The sequence below is a fragment of the Platalea leucorodia genome (assembly GCF_965183815.1).
Source record: "Platalea leucorodia genome assembly, chromosome: 9".
Lineage (NCBI taxonomy): Eukaryota > Metazoa > Chordata > Aves > Pelecaniformes > Threskiornithidae > Platalea > Platalea leucorodia.
Genome location: NC_138831.1, coordinates 7893700 through 7916486, shown reverse-complemented (window position 1 = coordinate 7916486; position 22787 = coordinate 7893700). Strand labels below are relative to the sequence as shown.

Sequence of the window (22787 nt, the reverse complement as noted above, 5' to 3'; positions counted from 1 at the left end):
CCCTCCACCCGTAACGATTCCGTGGCCGATCGCATGAGCCGAGCGGAACCGGCCGCGGGCGAGGGCAGGCGGGCCGCGGGCAGCGCTCGGCCACACGGGGGAGGCACCGGAGCGCTGCGCCCCTGCCCCCTATAGACTGCGCGTGCACGGCCCCTACAGCCCGCACTGTGCGTGCCCAGCTCCTGTAGCCTGCACAGGTACTACGCACCCCCTACACCCAGTGCGTTTGCAGCCCCTATAGCTCGCACTGGGCGCCTACAGCCTGTGCCTGCTCAGCCCCCACAGTCTGCACCAGGTGCACAGCCTCAGCAGCCTGCACGGTGCACGCCCACCCCTACAGCCCGCACCGCGCCCACGCACCTATGGCCACGGCTGCCGCAGCCCTACCGCCTGCGCGCGCCCACCCCCCTATGGACGGCGCTGCGCACGCGCGGCCCCCCCACCAGCACCCGCAGGCCTCCGGGGCGGCAGGGGGCGCTGCGAGGCGGAAGCGCGCCGCCGTTTCCGCCCGTCGCGGCTGAGTCACTGGGCCGCGCCGCCGCCTGCCCGCTGCCGAGTCGCCCCGTCGCCCGGTCCCGGTCCCGGTCCCGGTCCCGTCCCGCCGCCATGCCGCTGGAGAACCTGGAGGAGGAGGGGCTGCCCAAGAACCCCGACCTCCGCATCGCCCAGCTCCGCTTCCTCCTCAGCCTCCGGCCCCGCGCGCCCGACCCCGCCGCGCGCGACGAGCTGATGGCGGCCGTGCGGCTCCACAGTGAGTGCGGCCTGGGGGGGGGGGGGGGGGAGTCTGTCCGTCCCCCGTGGAGCTGGGGCGGCTCTGTCTGTCTGCCTGTCTGTCCGGCCACAGGCCTGCCTGTGTAGGCAAGGAGCCGGTCTGACTGTGTTCAGTTACCGATGGGGGGTGTGTGTGTACGTGCTTCCCAGCGGGAGGGCATCAGGCTGCCCCCGGGGCATGGACAGTCCGAGAGCAACGGGGAGGGGGAATGGGGGGGTGGACATATCAGTGAGGTGCCTTGTCCCCAGCTGTGGCCGCTGTTACATCATGCTGGTGTTTTAAAAGCTGAGCACTGGGGTCCACTGCGCTCAGGGTCAGATAAATAGTTAGGGAAGTGCAAGCGGGAGGGGTGTAAAGAGAGCAGTGGTAGTAAAGAATCAGTAAAAAGAAGCGTGACAGGCAAGAGCTGCTGAAACACTGGCTCTGTAATGTCTGGATTTAATAGGTACCTGATTGTAGAAGGGACGTGGCTGGCATTGACGATCTTGTCCTTCAGTGCTCTGCTCTAGAAACACGCACACGCTCGTTGCAGCGATTAATAGCAGAAGCCTTCCTGCTTTTCTTCCAGATATGGCTCCGTATTATGAAGCACTCTGCAAGTCTCTCGAATGGCAGATAGACATGGATCTGTTGAACAAAATGAAGAAAGCTAATGAGGAAGAACTGAAACGTCTCGACAACGAATTAGAAGATGCGGAAAAGATCTTGGGGGAGAGTGAAATCCGAGATGCAATGATGGCCAAAGCTGAGTACCTGTGCAGGATCGGGGACAAGGTTGGTTCATGGCAGAGGCTTTATGGACTCACGTTAAAAACACTGCATCATAATCATGTTAAGCTAGGCAGGTTCCAGTGAGCACCGTTCATAGGGAGGAAGCTGCGTGAGTTACCGTGCTTTTTCTCTAGGGCGCAACTCAGACACGGGTGGGAGATAGGGGAGGGGGTTACCGAAATTTAAATTATCTCGAAAAAAAACAAGCAGGGCTTACAATAAAACATTTTTTTTCTTGAAAAGGGAAGAAGTTATTTTCCATTTGCAGATGTTATCTTTCACTTTTCTTGTGTCTTTAGTCTTTTCTAAACTATTTACATAGTGCCACTTAATTTCAAGTTACAGAGTAGATTTTCATAGTCCTTAGATTTAAAAGATATATGAGGATTGGCTCTTTTAACTTGATTTAAACTTTGATGCTTTAAGATTATTCAGAATGTGTAATGTTAAAGTTCTGTGGGAAACTTAACAAAGTCACGACTAGCAGCAGAAGACAACGCGTGTACTTACGACAGACACTTTGTAAATATTCTAGGTGCTTTTAACATTCTTATAGTAGAAAATACTGTCTTGCTAGGAGGGAGCTCTGACTGCGTTCCGCAAGACTTATGACAAAACTGTGGCACTGGGACATCGTCTGGATATCGTGTTCTATCTCTTAAGGATTGGCTTGTTTTATATGGATAATGACCTCATCACACGGAACATTGAAAAGGCAAAAAGGTACTGCTTGGGTTGTTTGAGTGCACTAAAGCACTTTTGAGACAAACTGTAACAAAAGGCGTGGAAGATAAATACCTTGCTGTCAAGACATGACTAAGACTGGTTGTGAGGCAGAATCACAGTGATGGGCGGGTGTTACCTTGCACTAGAGAGCTTCCTGTTCCTGGATTTTTTTTTATGAGGGGGAAGAGAAAAGAAGAGTTAATGTTTTGTGTCAGCTATTTTCTAGCAGCTGACTTGATTTTAATTTGTAGCTCGCCCCTTGCTCCCACTTTTCAGTTCTGTAGCTGTTGGAAGACTAATAACTTTGGGCGTGATTAGATCGTACGATTGCCAGCTGAATCCAGCTGCTGCCGGTGCCACCCAGCTGGCTCTGTGAAGTGCCAGCTTTTCCTCTAGCCTCCAGAGCCCAGTGTCAGCCTGGTGTGCTCTGGTGCAGCTCTCCTTCCCTCGTTTCCACTGCAAGCTTCAGTGTCTCTGTGCTCCCAGCACTCTGAACTTCAGTGGTTCCTGTAGCAAGCTGCGGTTTCCAGTCTCTTTGCTGGTGCTGAGACACCAGGGCAGAGGGTCTTCCCAGTTATCGTGTTCCCTGGGCAATGATTTTTTTGTGTTGCCTTCTCAGCAGATTTTGTCTTGGCCTGTGGTCCTCCTTATAGCCACATCAATTTTGTGTTAATGTAATTCTTGAAAAGCAGCAACTTCTAAAGTTTTTCTATGCTGCTAGTTGGATGGCTTTGATTTTAGCAGCATAGGCAGTGGAAATCATAGAATAGAATCATAGAATCGTTAAGGTTGGAAAAGACCCTTAAGGTCATCGAGTCCAACCGTTAACCTAGCACTGCCAAGTCCACCGCTAAACCATGTCCTCGAGCACCACGTCTACCCAGCTTTTAAATACCTCCAGGGATGGAAGCTCAACCCCTTCCCTGGGCAGCCTGTGCCAGGGCCTGACTGCCCTTTCGGTGAAGAAGTTTTTCCTAATACCCAACCTAAACCTCCCCTTGCGCAGCTTGAGGCTGTTTCCTCTTGTCCTATCGCTTGTTACTAGGGAGAAGAGACCGACGATATGTTGCCACAGCCAAGGTTGGCAGTAACATTTGCGTGCACATCTCAAAAGACAGTTGTCACAACTTTAAAGGCTTTAAACTTTTCCTTTCAGCTGAAACTTGCACTGTGCAAAAGCGCCTGGCCTCTCCTGTCCCAAGGAAGCCACTTCCCTACCCCTGACAGGTGTACAAAGCCTGGACTGTTTCAACAAGCTGTAACATAAAACAAATTATTCTTTCTCTAATCGCATGGTATCAGTTGATTTACTGTACTTGTTTCATATAACTTATTACATAATACATGTACATAAGTAAATATTTCTTTTTTTCTATTTTAAGTCTAATAGAAGAAGGAGGAGACTGGGACAGGAGAAATCGTCTCAAAGTGTACCAGGGCCTTTACTGTGTAGCTATTCGAGATTTCAAACAAGCAGCAGAGCTCTTCCTTGATACAGTTTCAACGTTTACATCCTATGAACTTATGGATTACAAAACATTTGTAACATACACGGTCTATGTCAGCATGATTGCATTAGACAGGCCTGACCTTAGGGAAAAGGTAAGGAAAGCAGATGAAAACACCAGCTGAAACAGACACAGCCTTTCTTTAACCTGCTTATCTCTAGGGTGAAAGTGATGGTATTTAAACATGTTGTTTGTTTGCTTTCAGGTTATTAAAGGAGCAGAGATTCTGGAGGTGTTACACAGTTTGCCAGCTGTACGACAGTATCTCTTTTCTCTTTACGAATGCCGTTACGCAGCCTTTTTCCAGTCATTAGGTAAGGCTGTGTTTTTTCCTGCAACGCTGTTTCAAGTGCTTCAATTATTTATGTCAGATCATGCACAACTTTTGTGGAGTAGCTACAATCTAGAACTAAAGCTACTTCATGCAGAAAAAAAAAATAGAGATTTTTGTTTGTTTGTTTTTTAAACAGCGACCTAAAATTTGCTGCTGTTTGATTTTTTCGAACAAACCAACCTTTGCATACAGTGAGCTTTTTGAAAGGTCCCATCTGATGAGGTGGAAAAGCATTTTCAAATGGCTATGGAGCACTGTCTTGCCTGAAGAGCCAGGTCAAACGAGAAAGCTTTGAAGGGTTTTATCTTTGGAAGAAGTTATAGGACTTGTAGTCTAAAGACCCTGAAATCTCGACCGTAAAAGATACTCCAGGGAAAGTTTTCATGGTTGGTGTTACACTGGCTTTCTGCTCTGGTTGCTGTGTTAAAGGGTGACACTGAAAAAAAAAGCTTTTCAGAAAACTCATTCTTGCCAGTTGTCAGACTGCTTGTGTTCCTTCTGTGAGGTTTAGAATACAAGAAAAGAAGATATTGAGAAAAAGCAAAAAAGAACCCTTCATTTTGTGGAAAACTAGGCCTGATGAGATTAAGAGCTAGGGGCAACATTTATCTATCGCTGGCCTTATCGCTAGCTGAGAACTAAAACTGTCAGGAGAAAAAGTCACTTCAGTGCCTAGAAATCCTTGTAACTAATTTAAGAGCTAGTACCAGAAAGGTACCCTTATTTCCTTACCCAGCTTTGGGTAACAACGTTTCTTCAAGTAGTTAGGTACCAAGCACTGCTTGTTTCCCAGCACCACGTTGCTCCTGTGTGACAGTGGCTCCCCGCGCCTGCCTTCAGTGGGGTGGTCCCCCTGCAGCAGAGGGGAGACTGGCTCACGCCCCAAAAGAAGTATTCTCTGCTGACAAACGGGGTCATTAGCTTTGCCACAATATTGTTTACTGCTTCTGGCTCTAGAACTGATACAGATTATACGAATTTACTTTAGTGTAGAATAGCTTTCATATCCTGAAGTATGCAAGAATACGATAGAGTTATGTTCACACTGATTACTTATTAACTGCTGTTATGTGCTTTATTTACATAACTGATATTTTACATTTCTCAGAGATTACTGACTCATTTTCTTTTTTTTTTTTTCCTTTTCAGCTATTGTAGAGCAAGAGATGAAAAAAGATTGGCTGTTTGCACCTCACTATCGATACTATGTACGGGAAATGAGAATTCATGCCTATAGCCAGCTCCTAGAGTCTTACCGGTCGTTGACATTAGGATACATGGCGGAAGCATTTGGAGTCAGTGTAGAATTCATAGATCAGTAAGTTATTCGGCTTTTTAAGTTCATAAAGATCTCACTTTACACCTTAATTATTTATAATAATCCCATTATGAATAAAAGTCTTTGTTCTACTTTGATTCTAAACATGCCAAGTTATGTTCCTATGGAAGAGCTTGGCTAAATTTAAGTGAACCTTATGTTTCGGTAAAGAAAATAATCCGATTGCCATCCCTCCTGACAACGTTTTCCAGTATTTCTTCCACTCTAAACACCATATGAGAAACTGGTCTTTTATTAATAACTTTGTTCTTTATACTGCTGTATCTGTTGACCTTCATGTGTATGAAACTTAAGATTTTAGAGGATGACTTAGATCACAACTATGTGAAAACTTAACTGTTAACAACGTTAGGGATCCACACATTTTATGTATCATCGTACAAGTCTCCTTATTTAGTTTTGCTTGCTTTCTGGTATATGGACAAGATCGGATGTTTTTTGCTTAAATCAAACACACACTGCGGTCTCAATTTGCAGTTCTTTTCTAGTGTAAAACCAACAGATTTAGATGACTGAGAACTAACGTGAAGTGAGAAACTGACTTTTACTCTATGTGTGTGAAACGCTTTGTTTCAAATGCCTTAAGAGTCATTCTTTCATAGAGAAGTTTCAGATTTTCTAACATAGAAAAGTGTTACGGAAATATGAATACTGCTTGAAATATTCAGAAATTAATTAAGAGGTGTTTCAAGAGAAACCAAATACCATTCAATTCAAAGGTAAATGTTTTAAAGTCATGCTAGTTCTTATGCTTCCCAGTAATTTATTAATAGTTGTAACTTGTCTTACTGTTGATCGCAGGAATATTTTCTTCTACAGTAATGTGCTGTAGACCACCAGTTGATTAAGCAAAATAATAATTTTAAAAAAGCAGCATATTTAGAGCTCTTGGAGAGTAGGGAACTATTAAGAGACTTCTCTAATGAACTGACTGGCAAGAAGATATTTCCATCAGGATAAATTCCAAATAGGCACACTACATGACTGCGACCTTTGAATTTGAAGAGTAGTTGATGCTGAGCCAAGTGATAAATTTCACTAACTCAAGTATCACACTTTGGCATGAGAAGAAAATACTAAGACGTTTTGTATTCAGATCGCGAGAATGATTATTCTTGTGTGTAACGTCCAAGCTTTAATAAGATGAGGATGCGTAAGATGATACCTTGTGAAAAATACATAGGCTGTTGCTTCAGAAATACAGTGTGGTGACAGTGTTGTTTTGTAGTAGCAGACTGCTAAGTCTGCAAGTCCTTGGTGAACCATGATTTAATGCACTTTTTTTTTTTTTTCCTTAGGGAGCTTTCAAGATTTATTGCAGCTGGGCGATTACACTGCAAAATAGACAAAGTAAACGAGATTGTAGAAACTAACAGGTATGCTAACAATTCCTAGAAATCATTTTTGACAGCCCAGTTGAATTCTGTACGTTTTGATGACACTTACTACAGAAATGTAAGTGGTTTGGTGTAAAACATATTCTCACTTCTAAACCTTTTTTTTTTTCCCCCCCCCACAATTCCTAGGCCTGATAGCAAGAATTGGCAGTACCAAGAAACCATCAAGAAAGGAGATTTGCTGCTAAACAGAGTTCAGAAACTTTCCAGAGTAATTAATATGTAATTTTTTTAATGCAAGGGAACGCAAAATTTAGATGTTTAAAACATTTTGGAAGTAACCTATAAATATATTGTATAACTTGGTATACTGTAGGTAAAAAAATTACTAGCGAGAGAGGTAGTGTTTTTACTTTCCACTTCATTATGTAAAAGACGTTCTGTTTTGGTGTACGGATCCCAGTTCATTTATTAAATGTATGACAGAGTTGGTGATCTCTTGTAATATGCTTTGTTCCTTTACTTGACTGTGTATACAGCGTTCAATATTTAACAGCAAAGCAGGGCCAAGATCTGCGAACAGAGAGAAGTAATGGTGATTCTATGCTTGCTTGTTTAAGACTTCTGTTTTTGATTCAAAGGTGAAAAGAATCAGTTGCATAATAGTAAAGTAGCCAAAAATTTTAGTTTGTGTTTTAGTAGAATGAACTCTTGTTACGAGAGGGTTACAGGGAGAAGGAATAAGGATACAAATGACTGCGGTGAAACAGTAATATAACCATGAAAACTGTAAGGACTATAACTTTGGGAACATCTTTAACTGAGGTAGCCTCTCTCTTACAATGACATTTTTGCTAGTTGTTGACAAGAAAGTCAGCACATGAGCAAAGCATTACATTTGTAACTGCTTCCTCTCTTAGCTTTGCAGATGTCAAAACGATGGTAGGAAGAGTGGAAGATCCTATTGCAGTTGGACACAACTGATCACATACTGTAGGGGGTTACGGTTTCTTTCTCCACAGCTGCTGAGGAATAAACATTTCAAGTAGGCTGCTGCCATGCTGATGACACATGGTTCCTGGCCGTAGCAGAGCCTACGGCAGCAGCTGTTTACCCGGCTTGCTTGGCTTGGCTTGAGGTTCCTTTTTTCCTCCCAAAGAAAGTCTGTGACTTAGTTCTGTTGGCTGTTTGATGCCGCTGCGCTTAGCAACAGAATCCATTTACTGCCTGTATTCGCTGTGACTTTAATGCTTGAAGTCACAGCAGGTAGAGGTACCCACAGAACCAGCCTGACGCTTGGACGCTCGCAACAACAGCGAGGGCAGCGCGGAGTTTCACCTGCCCGCTCCTCTTACTGGGAGATCACGGGGGATCTCCCCTCTCGGAATCGCTGCCCCCTGCCCCAGGTGGAGACTCCCCAGCCACAACATTGAGGGTCCATTAATATTCTCTGTTGTGCTGTTCTGAAACCCAAAATACAACCTAATGATTTTTGGTTTTCTTGCACCGATTAGAAGAAAATTCTGATCTTCACTTTCTTTAGAATAGCAAGAGTAATAGAAGAGAACCCTAGTTTGTTTACCACACGGTCAGCTATTGATTCTATAGTTTGTATGTTTACACACATATATCACTTCTTATAAAGTTTTAATTGATTTAGGCCAATATTCAGACTTCTCAGAGCTGCAATAATACCAGTTTTTCTAGATCTGTTCCATATCAGATAAAGTGTAGCTTAGCTAGGAAGACTTTAGTTCTGGCTGCCTTTTGGTAACATCTTTTCCACCTTCCATACACGCAAACGTTAAGCGTATCAGAAGACGGTGCTACAGACAGGACGCACGGGCCGTAGGCTTCACTGAATTGAGGGATTTCGTTTCTGGTACACAGATGAATTTTCCTTTCCAACATATTTGTACGTGAACTGACCTTAATTAACTATATTGAAGTTTCATGAAATAAATCTCAGGATTTCCATTCAGCTTATATATTACCATATATATTTTTAACTATAAGTTGAAGGGAATAGAAACTTACTCAAGAAAAATAGGCTAATGTAGGCTTCATTCACTCAAGAGAAACCTTGCTGCTCTTTTAGTATAAGTAAGAGCAACAGAAAAAAAACCAACAAAAACCAGAAATGTCTACTTTGCAAGGAAAATAAAAGTATTACTAAAGATTCTTAGCATGCTGTGAGATATTTGCAGAGCTTTCACTTTTTATTTTATTTTATTCTAACCATCACTATCACCCTGAGGGAGCCAAGCATTTCAGAATCTGGTGTTCTCTGCTCAGGTGGGTGAAAAACCAGAACGTGCGAAGTGGAAGCGCACGTATCCTGCCAGAGCAAATGAGAATTCATTTCCAGGGTGCCGCTGATAAAACAAATCCTTGTCAAGATGTCAGCATCATCTAGAAAAACACTATTTGCACTAGAGAGAATTTTAAAAGACGTCCTTGCCTTGCTCATTTCTTGATCTCAGCCTAATGTCCTGCAAAGGAGGATCCGGGAGGAACCTGCAGAGCCTCTTGACAAAGCTTTTTGGGCCAAGGCCTGCCAAGATCACCACAGCAATTTTACCTGAATAATTTTAAGGCTTTCAGCAGCAGTTCAGCCCCTCAGCCATGCCAAATAGTGGTGCGATAAAATTCTGGAGAGCTGTAGGGAAAATCAGCTCCTGAAGGCCGCAGCTGGATGCACAAAGCATAGCCGGAGCAGCTAGTTATTGCTCTCCTGAAAAAAAGAAAAAGCAGTACCTGGTGCACAGTCTTTTCCAAAGAGTAGGAACGCTGAGGGGTGCAGGGTGGTCAGGCCTCCAGCTGATCAAGGGCATGATTTTTTTCCTATTCTATCATTTTTAACTGCTTGCTTCAATTTCCGTGTCAACTCAGAAGAGAGAGGATTTCTGCTTCCTTTGAACCCTGAAGTAACTTCAAGTTGCCTTTCACTGTCCTGTGCTCAACGTTAGTTTTACCTTTCATCTCACGATTTCCATTTATTTAACTCTGATGGTGGCTGGCACTCCCGACACCCCCGTTCATGCCTCGGTCTTGACACCTTTCCCTGGATTTATAGTCCACATGCCAAAGTTGTACATTCGCTCTCGTAATTTAAGCTTGTGCAGTTCCTTGAACTAATGCCATTCTCCAGTTTCACTTTGGAAGGCTGACTTCCAAAAGCAACAAGGGTAGCCAGAATCAGACACAGATTTCAAGACGCGGCCACACCGCAGGGCCGTTTGCCACCTTGCGCTGCAACGCGCGCGCTGCCATTACGCTCCGGGACCGCAGGCGGGAAGGACAGGAGATGGAGCGTTGTAGGGCTTGTCAGGAAGCTTCTGCTACAAAATGGTTGAGATCTCGTTTGTGTGCAGAGATTTTTTGGCTCACCTGCCTGCTGGCCTGCCAACGGCACAGTTTCTTCTCCCACTGAACGCTGGGCTCCAGAGTTTAAGGTCTGGCCTTGCAGACAAGAGACAAGGCGCTCGCTCTCGGAAAAAGTCACCTGTTGTGGACTGGAAGGGACAGAGGTGAAGGGAGCTCAACTGCCAAAACGGAGGACAAAGAAAATCTCCAGCACTGTGTTGGAGAGCAGCAAAACCGAGCAGCAACGCACTGGGCCTGCTGATGCTGAGGAAAGCTTTTGTACTGGTTTGGCTACAGATGTCAGCTACAGTCGTTCCCCGTGGGCTTGGGCCAAGGTTTTTGACTGACCGCATCGCTCAGGCCAGCTTTCGTCCTTCGCAACTTTGACTCCAGGTTAGTTTGAAGAACTTCAAAAAAAGTTTTTTGAGATTCCCCTGAAGTTTGGTGGGCCAGAAAAAGCAAAACCAAAACAAGCATATGCCGCTTTTCCACGACAAAGATCCCATGCTGCTTGTTAGGAACAAATCCAGCAGCTAACGCAGTTCTGAGCCAAAGCTCTGAGAAAAGCATTCAGTCAAATTAAGAGTCCCATGGTGGATCCTACAGGCCACGTGTGTTTGATTATTTCTTGCAGCAGAATGTGATAATAATGAACCAACAGGAATTTGCATTTAAATAAAGCCAATTGCAAGCCCTTGTATTGGTTGTTTCAGTAGTTGGCATCAGTAGCGGCGGCCACGGAGCGCTTCAGCCTGCAAAGGCAAGGGGTGTCGGGGCCGTTCGCTGCCGGCCCGGCGGTACGCAGCCAGGGCACCGGGCCAGCTGCGTGCCCCGGCCTCCAGAGCTGCACACGCTGCAGGCACAGGACCAGGATTTAGGACTTTCCCTACCAAAGGTGGTAGCCTTTGAGCCCAACACGTCTCCACCAGAAGGCTGACACCTTTGGGTTCAAAGGACACATCACCAGCTTCCATTTTAAATGCACAGGGTATCGACAATACGTGCATGTACACAAAGGCATACACACAGAGAATCTCTGACATTCGGATTCGTGTTGCACGCACTATCAGGCTCAAACTCCATCACCAAGTAGCTCTCCCTGGATATAAACTGGAGCATTTTTCCATGAGACAACAGCGACAGGAGAGAAACTGCTCTCTATCCACTTCAGGGAAGTCTGTGTTATGGGGCTCTACTCCGGCACCTGGTCTGAAGGCATTTTTCATTACAAACCCCTTTACTGAGCCGATCGAGTCACTGGGAGAAGCGATAACCCACCGAGCAGCTCGGCTCTCTGCCCCCAGGTCCGGGCTCCCGGGCACGGCGCTGCGCGGTGCCCGTAGCAGGGTGCCCGTAGCAGGGTGCCCGTAGCAGGGTGCCGGGCGCAGCAAAGGAAGGGGAGAGGGAGGACACTCCAAACCTGCCGAGCTCCCAAAGACCTCAAAGAGCTCAGGGTTATATGGGATAAACACAACCTTTTTCCCCCCTCTTTCTTCACCTTACCAGTTTTAGAGGCTACAGAACCCTACTTTAAATGCAGTTTAATGCAGAGTTAATCCTTCCATGCTGCAGCAGCCCCGAGTCACAAACTTGCCTGAGGGTGGTGCCAGGCGGGGCGCCCCGCTCTGCTGCGCCAGCTCCCGTCTCCTGCACGCTCCGCGCTGCCGTCGCCCGCGCAGCCCCGCGCAGCCAGCTTCCCTGCCGACAGCATACAGGGTGGAGCAGAAACTGGAAACTGCTACTAGAAAAGAAAGATATTTGCAGGAAGGTGAGACAAAAAATAAATAAAAACCTGCAGTCAACACAAAAGAGAAGTTAAATGTAGGAATATTAGAAGTACTCATTATAAAAAGGCAAAGCAGAACCTGCTTGCTGCCTGACTCCCCCATTTACATCTTGTAGCATTTATTCCAAACACTAAAGACGACTTTGTTCTTACTGTTGTAAGAGGAAAAGAAGGGGGGGCTGGGGGCGGGGGGAGAGAGAGAGAGAGTAAAGGCAGCATTGCCATGGATGCAACTATGAATCCCACTGACAGGAGTTTTACCGGTTTTACAAACCGCTCCTCAGAAGTCATCCACCACACGCGAGTCCCGAGTCACACGCAGAGGAAAGCCTGCAAGAGTATTTAACCTGTTGAATTCACACACTGGCTCTTTAAACTGTGAAAACACCGAAGATGCTTTTTTGGAAGGGGAAAAAAAAAAAAAAAAAAAAAAAAAAAAACCCCACGAAACATGATCATTCCACATACCGCATTTGGGGTTGCAAAAGCTGCTTCTCATTCTACTTAGAAAACAATTTAAAGCGTGAACCTGAAGTAACAAAACGTCCTTTGCATGGGAAAAACACGGCGGAGCTGGTGCAGGCCCCTCCGACAAGCAGGCACCCGAACCCCCGCAGCACGCCGAGATCCCATCCTACCGCGCTGACCCTGGGGCTGCTCGCGCGATGCTGAGGTTCAGCGACAGAATTTGAGCACGTCCAATTCTCTGAAATTAGTTCACATAGGCACCGATACAGATAATGTTTTCCTTTAATGGTGAATGGTTTTATAATGAAGCAGAAACATATAATGTATTCCATGCAACCAACCTCATTTATTGAAAAGTCCTAATTTTATTGCCTTGTTTAGTAACATGTTTGTTCAACAAACTAATCTTTTTCATGAAGCAAAGCACAACTTTTTCTTATAAATAGTATAAATTATTTTATTTACAGAAACTTGTTACAAAACAAATAGACTATATATTTATTTTTCTTTTAAATATCGAAAGTAATTTTTCTATCCCATGACATTTGTTCAGGTACTATACAGCAGCCAACACAGAGTTCAGCTGATCAGATGCTCTTGATTATGTATACAAATTATCAAACTATTCACACATTTTACACAGGAGATTGCTTTTAGAACCAGGCTCAACACCGAGCAAGATGCTTTCAAGGCCTACATTCACATTGACATTATGTAGTGCTCATTTTAAAATTATCTTTAAAACGTAAAATATCTTGCACAAAAGGTAAAAATGATCATTTTCTGCTGAACAGTGAAACATTTAAGAATCTTTCTAAGCCCAATTCCCTCCTCCAGGACAGAATGAGTGAAAGACGAGAGAGAGATTCCTTGGCAAGAGAACTCTTACAGGAAGACAACTGCCTTAGAAATGTCATGTGGAAATCACATCTTTTATCTTTTAATGGTTTTAAGAGGTACTTACTTGGTTTTTTTGTTTGTTTTGTTTTCCTGGAATAGCAACTATCGTGAAGATTTTCCATATTATTTCATTTATGAATGAGTAACTTCCCCTCTCCCTCCCTTCCCCAAAGGGGACGCTTAAATAAACGGCTGGTTAAAACCATATTTCAAACCCTTGGCGTTATATTAACTATGTGTTATCAGTGGGATTGTTCCAACACAAGGTATTCTAATTAAAAGATTTTACAAAAGTTACCAGCATCGTTCACTTTCTTTTGTCAACCCATCTCATTAATTTCAGAAAATATACATATATGTATGTGTGTGTGTATATGTATACATATATACACACACGGACACATACATACATATACGCACACATATATATAGGTGGAAAAAGCAAGCTCCAAAATTTCAACTGAACATTCAAGTCTTTTAAGGAGAAGCTGTCTAAACAGTCCAAGCTTAAAACTAGTTATATCAGGCACTTTCAGTTTTTCCGTTAGTTTTAAACCACATGAGACCCACACAAATGCGCACGCACACACACGCACACAAACACTAAAAAAAGAGAAGCAGTGTGTCACTTAACTAAATGTAGTCTTCTGGGAATCAGGCAACTGATAAGCGATGCCGTATCGACCGTTTCGGCTCCGATCCTGCGCTCGGGTTCCCGCGGCAGAACCCGACCGCAGGACCCGGGCCATAGCTCGCATGTATCCACTCCCAAGACGCGAAAAGGGACACAGCTTTCACAAAACGGAGGCATCCCTTAAGTTGCAAAGTAGGCATGTTAACTATTGGCTTGGCAGTGAACCACTTCAAATTATAAAAAGGTATTTGCTTTTTTTTTTTTTTAATTAATTAATAAATAAATACTAGATGATCTCAATTGTACCAAAACTGGATATAAGAAAAAAAGACCTGTGCAAAAATACATATTTAAATATGTACAATCAATTAACAAAATATGTCTTCTGAAATAGGGATACTTCAATATTTATAATAGAACAAGAAATTCCAAAATAAAGATACAAAAGTATGTTTTTTTTCTTGTATAATTCTTTGTTCATCATTGCAGCAATTTTTTAGGTTAAGAAAACTGCAGGAGTCATAACGAGAAGTTGGAAAGACTATAAAAACTGTATCTCTTAAATTAATACCAAAATCTGTCTAGAAACAACCCAGCCACTGCAAATTCAATTTTGCAAGGAAAATTAATTTTAAGCTTCCTTAATTATTTACAGTAAGAACTATGTGACAATAAAAGCTTCAGGAACAATGTTCTGCTTATAACCAAGATCTAAAACATACTATTGAAGCAGGTCTATGCTCACGGGCAGACAGAATTTACGATGTTCTAACTCTTTACCCCCAATGGCTTAAACCCACACGACGCAGGTGACTGCAGACACTGGCTCTGTACGAGCAGCGCTCAGGAATTCACTTTTTAAACACGTCTGCATGCTATCGAAGGAGCACGAATTTGCCATTTATGCTTTCAGATCAACAGAACCTTAAAAAAAAAAAAAACAAACAAAAAAACAGAGGAGGGTTTGATCACAAACCCGCCGGCGTTCAATCTTGCCAAATTTTTGTTTCCTTTACCTTTGTCTCTATCAAGAGTCAAATTGCACTTGTGACTGACGCTATCCTGAAGTGGAAGCTCTGCCCCAGGGACTTCATCAGAGCATGGATTTCACTCCAAATGTGCAGGATTTAATACGCTTTGATTTCTTTTTGTGGCATATCACTTTGGTTCCTTTTACGTTAAACCAATCGCAGTTCTAACAATCCTTTCAACAGGGCATCTTATTAAATATGAATCTTTTTGTTCCTGAAAAGGTGTCTTTTTTTTTTTTTTAAAGTTTGCATAATAAGTGACTCTAGTACGTTGCTTTCTCAATGTGATCTTTTATATGAATGCAAAGTTAACGTGTCTGCATAGAGGCTTCTTGTTGTTTTGCTGTATCACACTGATTCTGTAGCACGTTCAGGTTAAACTGAAAGCATCGTTAGGTAAACAACTAAGCAACTGCTACTCAGAGTGGCTTTGGATTCCCTGATGTACTACTTGCCACCAGAACTGGGGAGAAGGCTGGGCTACGCGAACAATTGGACAGGCTCAGATTGTCTCTTCTCAGCAACAGCTGGTGCCTCTTTAAGGCAGGAAAAAATGTCTTCTTGGTCAGGAATTTGTTTTCCTTTGCTTTGCCCCTTAATAAAAGTTGAGTCAGTTTTGAGACTTTACTCGATGTTTAAAAACTTAAAAACATCCAGACGAATCAAATCATAATACAATAAGCCCTTTAGCAGAATTAACTTTTGAGGTGTTTTGAAGCAAGACAAAATATTTCATAAAAATTGACTGGACTGTATAAAACTGTGTAAAGCCCCCTTTATTCATCAAGCCTGGGTAGGTGTGGGATGACTGCGATGCATACATCTGCGCTTTATGGTGAACTCGGCTGTCAAATTGGCGTTCATTCCAGAATTTTGAAAATCTTACTCTGTGGTTGAAAGCGTTACATGTTAAGGATTTAGTTTTACAAACAAGGCATAAAGTAACTGACTTCTATGTTTTTTAGAAAAGATTTAAATACTTTAAATACTTAGTTTTAAAAGGGCTATTTTTACCGGCCGGAAGGCAAACCCAGCCTAATTTAACCAATACAGTTGTTATTTTTTTTTTAAATAACAAAGGCCTATGGTACACAGTATAGGCCAATAAATACGTTCTTTGGGCACATAGTTTTAGAGGTTATTTGCCTTTGTCTGTTATTTTTGGATTTTTTTTGAAAAGCAAAATTAACTTTTATTTTCTTCTGCAATCGAATCTTATTCAAAAGAATAGAAAATAGGTTTTGTATCATGCAAGTATGACATTTTTATACTTGTTTTCTGAGCGATGGCCTCAAACAAGTTTTTTCTGGTTTTTGTCGGGTTTGTTTTGTTTTGTTTTTTAAACTCCTGATAGCTTCTTATCCCAAATTACTTGCAAAAGGCTGGGCAAAACACAGACTATTTTTTGAATTGTGCTATTTTTATATTCCATTAAAGGAACATTGCTATAAAAACACTAAAGCCATATTCCCTTCTTGAGGGCTTCTTTCCATTGTGCCTCACACATTCTTCCCCCTTGTCGCGGGGTCCTCTCCATTGAGGGTGTCTGTCTGGTTAGCTATCACCTACAAAAGACACCATCAGTATAAAAATAAGTCCACAGTAACGTTTATTTCCCCCCAGAAAACATTCGTTTGCCCAGCCAATCTATGTCAAATAGTGGCAAGATGATGTACTCCTGTAAGTAAAATCTCACAGATTTGTAGCAAACAGTCCAGACCACCGTTAACACTGATAAGAGCAATTATGTGGCTGAACTTCATCCAGTGTCCATTTCTAGTATATTCACTGCTACAGACATGGCTTCAGGGAAATTCCTTGTTTAAGTGACAGTCCAGTAGATTTCCACACCTGAGGACCATGGGAAGTTGGGAAAAGTCAAGGCATCTTGGAGTCCAGAATTCCAGATGGAGGTTTTGCTTGTAGTGAAAATTGTCCAGTTCGTTTCTCACCATGGTGCATTCAGCTATCAGGGACGTGCCTTTGGCTTTTGAGCAAGCAAAAGAAAGAGGAGGATGAGTGAGCCAGGCTGTTACAGCAGATGCCCTTAAAGACATTTTTACGGATATTTTCTGGATAACAAAGCATACTTAGGGGAGAACCAGCAGGCACGATGTGACACCACTAACACGCGGTTGGCTTCTCCAAGACTTGACAATTCTCAAGGTAGAGCTCTTTAAAGTTGTAATGGTTTCAGACATGATTTCCTTCCTTAATTCACTCAAATTACATTCCCCCTTTATTTACATTGCAGAGTTGAAATAGTAAGTATTAGATACATCCAAAAATAAATTCCGCCATCTGAATGCTTTTCTTATTACAGTAAACACAACATAATGGTGAAAATCTTCCTCTATGGCTGAAACTGAAAATTCAGAAACCGTTCTGAAAAAGCTCTTACTGACCTCCTAACCTGCAATGTGTACCTGGACAGTTATTAGCACCAGAGGAAACAAAAGTTTCTTGGGTTTTCAATCTTGAAAAATCTAGTTCTAAAGCTACTTTCTAAAATTCTTCTAAAATCTTCTATACTCTCCTCCAGCTGTATCAAATTATTTTTACCCCTCCAAGTGATCCTCCAAGCCAATTTGAATAGTTTTATTAAGAAGTCTGAGCTACCAGTTTCTAAATTATCCCTCATCCTAATTTCTCAAGAACTTTCTCTCCCAATACACTACTTTTCCAGTGCGATTTGTTTAAAAAAACCAAAACCCCAAACTAATTTTTAAAATGGTATCTTACATATTCATGAGATCTGCTGCTTTTATAGTAAATCTCTTTGCTTTACTGACTAAAAAGGTTTCTATCTTATTTATAACATTTAATCTCGTTATTACTAAGAAGTTAGCCAATGACACCTTGGGATAATAGGCTTATTTTATCACAGTATCACAGTTCTGTTATCAGCATCATTATGTTCCACTTTGTAGGATGTTTATTACTGACTCAGAAACAAGAAATGAGGCTGAGACATGCAGCTCAGTTCCATGGCAGGCTGGCAAGATTTACTTTTAAAGTTATTTTTTTAAAGTGTGAGGACTGAATTTCATCCAAGAGTAATTCACAGGCAATATTTAAGGAACTTGGAACATCATATTTAAGGTTACTTTAAAAAAAGAAAGCTACACTTTATGAGAGCGTTCATAAAAATCTTGTGTAAATGTACTATAAAAACACTCAAAATGAGTAGTGGACAAATAAGAGAACTGTCTTTTACTTGAACAGGATCTGGAATTGGCTAGCTAATAATTAAGAGAACACATCCAATACAGGCATGTAAAGAGGCATGTTCATATTGGCTTAGTTAGAGACAAAATTTCATACCTGATGAAAAAGAGAATTGTTCATCAGTCCTTGTGTCCCTGGGATTGCACCAGTGTGTTTTGCATGAACATTGTTCACCGATGTCAATTTGGCAACTTTGTTTGATTTGCTGCTGCTGCTGCTGCTGTTTATGCTGCTTGAACCAGGTGAGCACTTTCTTTTCTTTCCTATTAATTTGTCGAGGGAAGTATGCGAATGTGAAAAACTGCTGTGTGAATTTACAGTCAGCTCGCTGGACTGATGAACAAACGGCCCTAAGGAGAGCGTGGAGTCGCTGCTGTTCATCATCACACTCATTCTCTTTATCGATTCTGCAGGGCTTCCAGTCGGAGGACCCCTCCCTGATTGGTCATGTTTGAGGCTAACAGAGTTAGCTTTGCTAGTCATACAGTTGAGGCCAACGCTGTGGGACGAAGCTGTCACCGATGGATGATAGGAGGTCCCAGAGTTTCCAGAGTTAACCACACAGTTTTTTCTAAAGGACTCTGTGGAATGAGAAGGTGCTAGCAGTGCGGAACTGTTTTTACGCTTCTTTCCTGAGCCGCCGCTGCTACTGACGCTGCCGGTACTGTTACAGGTGCCACTGCCAGCAGAAGATTCCTTAGGTTTAAAAGATTTGCTGGATTTCATTTTCTGAGGTTTGCTGGGCATAGGTGAAGGTACAGAGGAAAGCACTGTAGGTGTTGAAGGGGATGAAGACACTTGTCTTGATTGCATACTGCAGACAGGATCCACTGCACCCAGACTAGCAGGATTGGCATTTAGTGTCGTTCCATGTGATGGTACCGATTTATTATTCAGAGACACACAGGAAGGAGATACCAATGCTGGCGAGGACATAACCGTGGTGGGTAAGAGGAAACCTGCTGCGCTGACACCGTACTGTGAAGCAGGCATCGAGTTTGTCCGATGTGGTGCACGAACTGATGCTGTGTTACCAGATGCTGGAGGAATTTTCCTGCAGGTGAACAGAAAACCAAACAAAAACCTACATAGCTACCATTCTTTGGAGTAACACCCCGTCTCATTACGGGGGTATCTACATTAAAGTTGATTGTATCTTGAGGCTGATTAATGCCACTAAAATATTTCATTAAATTAATAGTTAATTGGTGCAAAAACGTAAAGCATAGACTATCAACCTTTGATCCGATTAATCTGAATACAAGGTTATTGTTCTGTAACTAGAATCACAGGCTTCATGTATTTCTACAAATACCAAGAAGAGTAAGAGCTCTTTCACTTCTACTCACTTCCACATCTGTGAATTAAGATGCTTCTCCAACATGAAGTCAAGTGCACATCGAATATGGTTCCACCGCTTGTCAAACACGTAGTAACCTCTTCCAATTTGCCGACTACCAAATGTGCAAAACTGAAAAGACAGATTTTTATTGGTGTTTTCTACTTTCAGTAACAACTCTCTGAATAACAATGCACTTTTTAATAAATAAATATGGCTAAACAAATATGCTTTTAGACACTTAAATCAAGGATAAAAAAATACATTAGAATTTTTATTTCTATGGTTTAACAACTATTTTAAATTTCTGGCCTTGGTATATTGGGATAATTTTCTTCTCATCTGATACTTCTGGCCAAAAGCAGTGGTCAGATTTGAATCCCTCCGATTAAACAGGGAAGTACAGTAGTGTGTGTTTGTGTGTGTGTGTGTGTGTATGTAAAACCATTATATATATATATATATATGTAACAACTACTTCTGCGGAGCTATCAGCTATCTGCTCATAGTCTGTTTTTTGAAAAACGGAGACAATTTTATATACAGGCTAGGCAATAAAGCTTGTGCTTTTAGTTAGACTAACTAGCTTTTGTCAAGATTTTAATATTAAAACAACACATTACCGCTACCCTTACTGTGATGATTGGCACACTGAGTAAAAAAATGTGTGTGTGGTCAAGTCCAATAACAAAATCTCACCAAAGAGGCACTGCCTACATGTCCTTATTCCAAAACCACAGCCCTTTAGAGCAGTTACCCATTTCATCTTCAGTATTTTGGCATTTTGATTTTTTTTGGACTGGGGAAGTGAGCTCCAAATATATTTCTTTAGCACATTTACTTTACAACTACAGTTGCCTTCAATGCCTACTAGGCAACAAAACAATTTTCTTAAAATCTAGAAAAAACAAAAATCACATACCCAATAGGTGATAACCCATAACCACCCTTAAAACCCCCAAGTCATTTGTTTACAAGTTCAGAGCCAGCAAGAGACCAAGGTTAACTTTTACTTAGAACGTACAGCGGCTGGTTGAGGATGATGACCTGAATAATGACAATCCAGTTTTTCAACAGGCTCTTCTTTTTCATCACATTCTCCCTCATCACTGGATAACCGAGATGCTGGCTCAGCTGCAGGCAAGGGAGGGTGCGGGGACTCATGGACAGAAGGAGACTCGCTAGGGGCATTTCCACTGTGCTGGGCTGGACAGCCTGGAGGCCTGGGCAAGGCAAGCAGTAAAGGTGTTACCGAACTAAGTCTAGTTAAAAATTCCAAGCTTAAGTGCTTACTACCACTGACAGAAGGAAGCCTACATTAACAGATTTCTGATATTTTCCATAGTCTCATAACACATCTACCGCGAGGAAAGACAGGAGGTACGGTACCTCTGGAAAAGCAGCACTGCCCAATCGTTGCTGAACCGCTTTCATTGATGCAAGTCAGCTTTTACTATTTCAAACACCAAACCCTCCTTGCTAGGAGTTACAGCTCAGCATGTAATTGCCAATTGCAGACAGTCACCAGGCCTAATGCAAAAATACTGCCCCGTCCAACAGATCCATATCGCTCTTTCAAAGTCCACCTGATGAAGCTACCAGTATTAATTTCATACCATTGGATCTGCAGATTTTACTTACCTTGGAAGACTGGGGGGGTGAGGTTTGGGTTTATTAGGTAATAAAGGCTTTGACTCTGTAAGAGTAACTCCATAAGAATTTTGGTGCAGCTCCTGGGAAGTTTTAGTAGGTGAGGGATGTGGTTCCCTGAGAGGGGGCATCTGCTGATGATGATCCGAATGTCGAAGAAGTTCCTTTTCCCTGGTTTTGCTTTTGTGCTCGGCTAATAACACATCAAATCGTTTTCTTCGACCCTGTACAGCCCTCCGCTGGGTTAAGGAATGTGTCTGCAAAACCATGAATAAATCATTAATCCCAGGCTATTAGATTTGTGGAAATAAACACTCAAAACACATGTCTAAAGCTCTAAACCAGAGAAAATCATCACACTCATGGTTTAGTAAACAAATGGAAGAATGACTTAGAAAACAAACTTTAAAATTGCTTGGTGGATGATTATATCCCTGTCTGATACAAAATAACAAAACCCAGCAACTGAGTAACAGGCTTCTTTGAAATTTCTTTTTAAAAAAGAAACTACAAAAGTTCTTATGAGGTTAAGACTAGAATTGAAAATCTTTTTTACATTGATATTTTAATTGCCAACTAGTGCACAACCAAAAATGCTAAATATTTACCTTCACTTATGAAAATATTTAACACAATAATGTTTAAAATTAGACTTTTAATGGGAGACATGAGAAATATTTATAAAAATACTTTGCTTCCTTCTAATATATTCCTTGGAAACTAAATAATCAAATAGATATTAAGGAATGCAAAAAATACAGCGGAATCCACAGTCAGACGGAAGTCAGAGTCCTTTGAGTGTCCTGAATGCTACACATAGTAAGATGTGTATGTGTATATATGGCACAAATTCTAGATAAAGTGAAATAGATGGAAAGTTACTTTTCTGAATTGTTGAAGTCACATACAATACCTTTTTTTTTTTTTTTAATATGGCATAAAAGGTTTGATTGGGTTCGTTTTAGTAGGTAAAATACATAAAAAAACATAATTCAGACACAAATACCAATTCCAAAAAATATTTTATAAGTAGGTATAATATAAGGAATTGCTGAGAAACATTTTTACTTTCTTTCTCTTTTACACTTCTAATTTGCCTAGTTCTCTTGTAAAATCTTGATGCTTTTCCCTCCTCTATTAGCAAAACAATTGCCTCCCTCCTGTAATTCCAAAAGGGCAACTGTTCAAGTTCAGTTCCTCCGGGTCATTAGTACCAGCTTCATTTACCTTTGTTCTGTAGGTGGTTTATTTACCAGATGCTTCCCCTACTGACAGCTTAGCTGCTTTGCAGGAAAGTCGCTAAATATTACACAGTTGCAGGGGATCTGGATTTTTGGTTCCTCCTCAGGACTAAGTGATAACCCTCTGTCCCCCAAGATTTTTGAGCCAGAGGACACATTTCATGTGACCAAAAGTTTTTACAGATTGTTTAATATAGCGTTTGACCTCCAGGCATACTCCGTGGCTTTTTCAGAATACTCATTTCTGAGTTGGCTGTAGTGGTACACCAAGCAGCATTAGCATTTACGCAAATACCTCCTAAGTATCTGCTGCAGACTCTGCTGGGGGAAAAGGTGGGGTGTGAGTGGGGAGGAGCC

The 22787-nt window shown here is 42.1% G+C and overlaps 2 protein-coding genes across 8 annotated transcripts in view; one reads left to right on the top strand and one right to left on the bottom strand.

Annotated features, from left to right (window-relative positions):
* Window positions 1–518: 518 nt before the first annotated feature.
* PSMD6 (proteasome 26S subunit, non-ATPase 6) lies at window positions 519–12050 on the top strand. Of its 2 annotated transcripts, XM_082321996.1 has the most exons (9): window positions 519–751; window positions 1341–1546; window positions 2121–2266; window positions 3652–3871; window positions 3983–4091; window positions 5261–5429; window positions 6749–6826; window positions 6977–7058; window positions 9680–12048. In XM_082321996.1, exons 1-9 carry the CDS (start codon window positions 607–609, stop codon window positions 9704–9706), a joined length of 1182 nt encoding a protein of 393 aa, XP_082178122.1. In that variant the 5' UTR covers window positions 519–606; the 3' UTR covers window positions 9707–12048. The 2 variants fall into 2 exon arrangements, with proteins under 2 accessions (XP_082178122.1, XP_082178123.1); XM_082321997.1 differs by having other exon boundaries at window positions 6977–12050.
* Window positions 12051–13338: 1288 nt separating this feature from the next.
* ATXN7 (ataxin 7) overlaps window positions 13339–22787 on the bottom strand; it is a 63638-nt gene continuing 54189 nt past the window's right edge. For 5 of the 6 annotated variants that reach the window (XM_082322254.1, XM_082322256.1, XM_082322255.1 and 2 more), the window contains 5 exons: window positions 21181–21446; window positions 20564–20762; window positions 19550–19671; window positions 18297–19254; window positions 13339–16959 (listed from right to left, as the gene is read on the bottom strand). In XM_082322254.1, the coding sequence (XP_082178380.1) occupies window positions 16942–16959; window positions 18297–19254; window positions 19550–19671; window positions 20564–20762; window positions 21181–21446 (1563 nt within the window). In that variant the 3' untranslated portion in view covers window positions 13339–16941. The remainder of the gene's footprint in view (window positions 16960–18296; window positions 19255–19549; window positions 19672–20563; window positions 20763–21180; window positions 21447–22787) is intronic. The other variant, XR_014229229.1, reaches the window with a different exon arrangement.

Coding starts and splice junctions, on each gene's coding strand:
- PSMD6 (XM_082321996.1), top strand. CDS start 607: ATGCCGCTGGAGAACCTGGAGGAGGAGGGGCTGCCCAAGAACCCCGAC. Junction 1,547..2,120: donor TGTGCAGGATCGGGGACAAG/GTTGGTTCATGG, acceptor CTGTCTTGCTAG/GAGGGAGCTCTGACTGCGTT. Junction 3,872..3,982: donor GGCCTGACCTTAGGGAAAAG/GTAAGGAAAGCA, acceptor GTTTGCTTTCAG/GTTATTAAAGGAGCAGAGAT.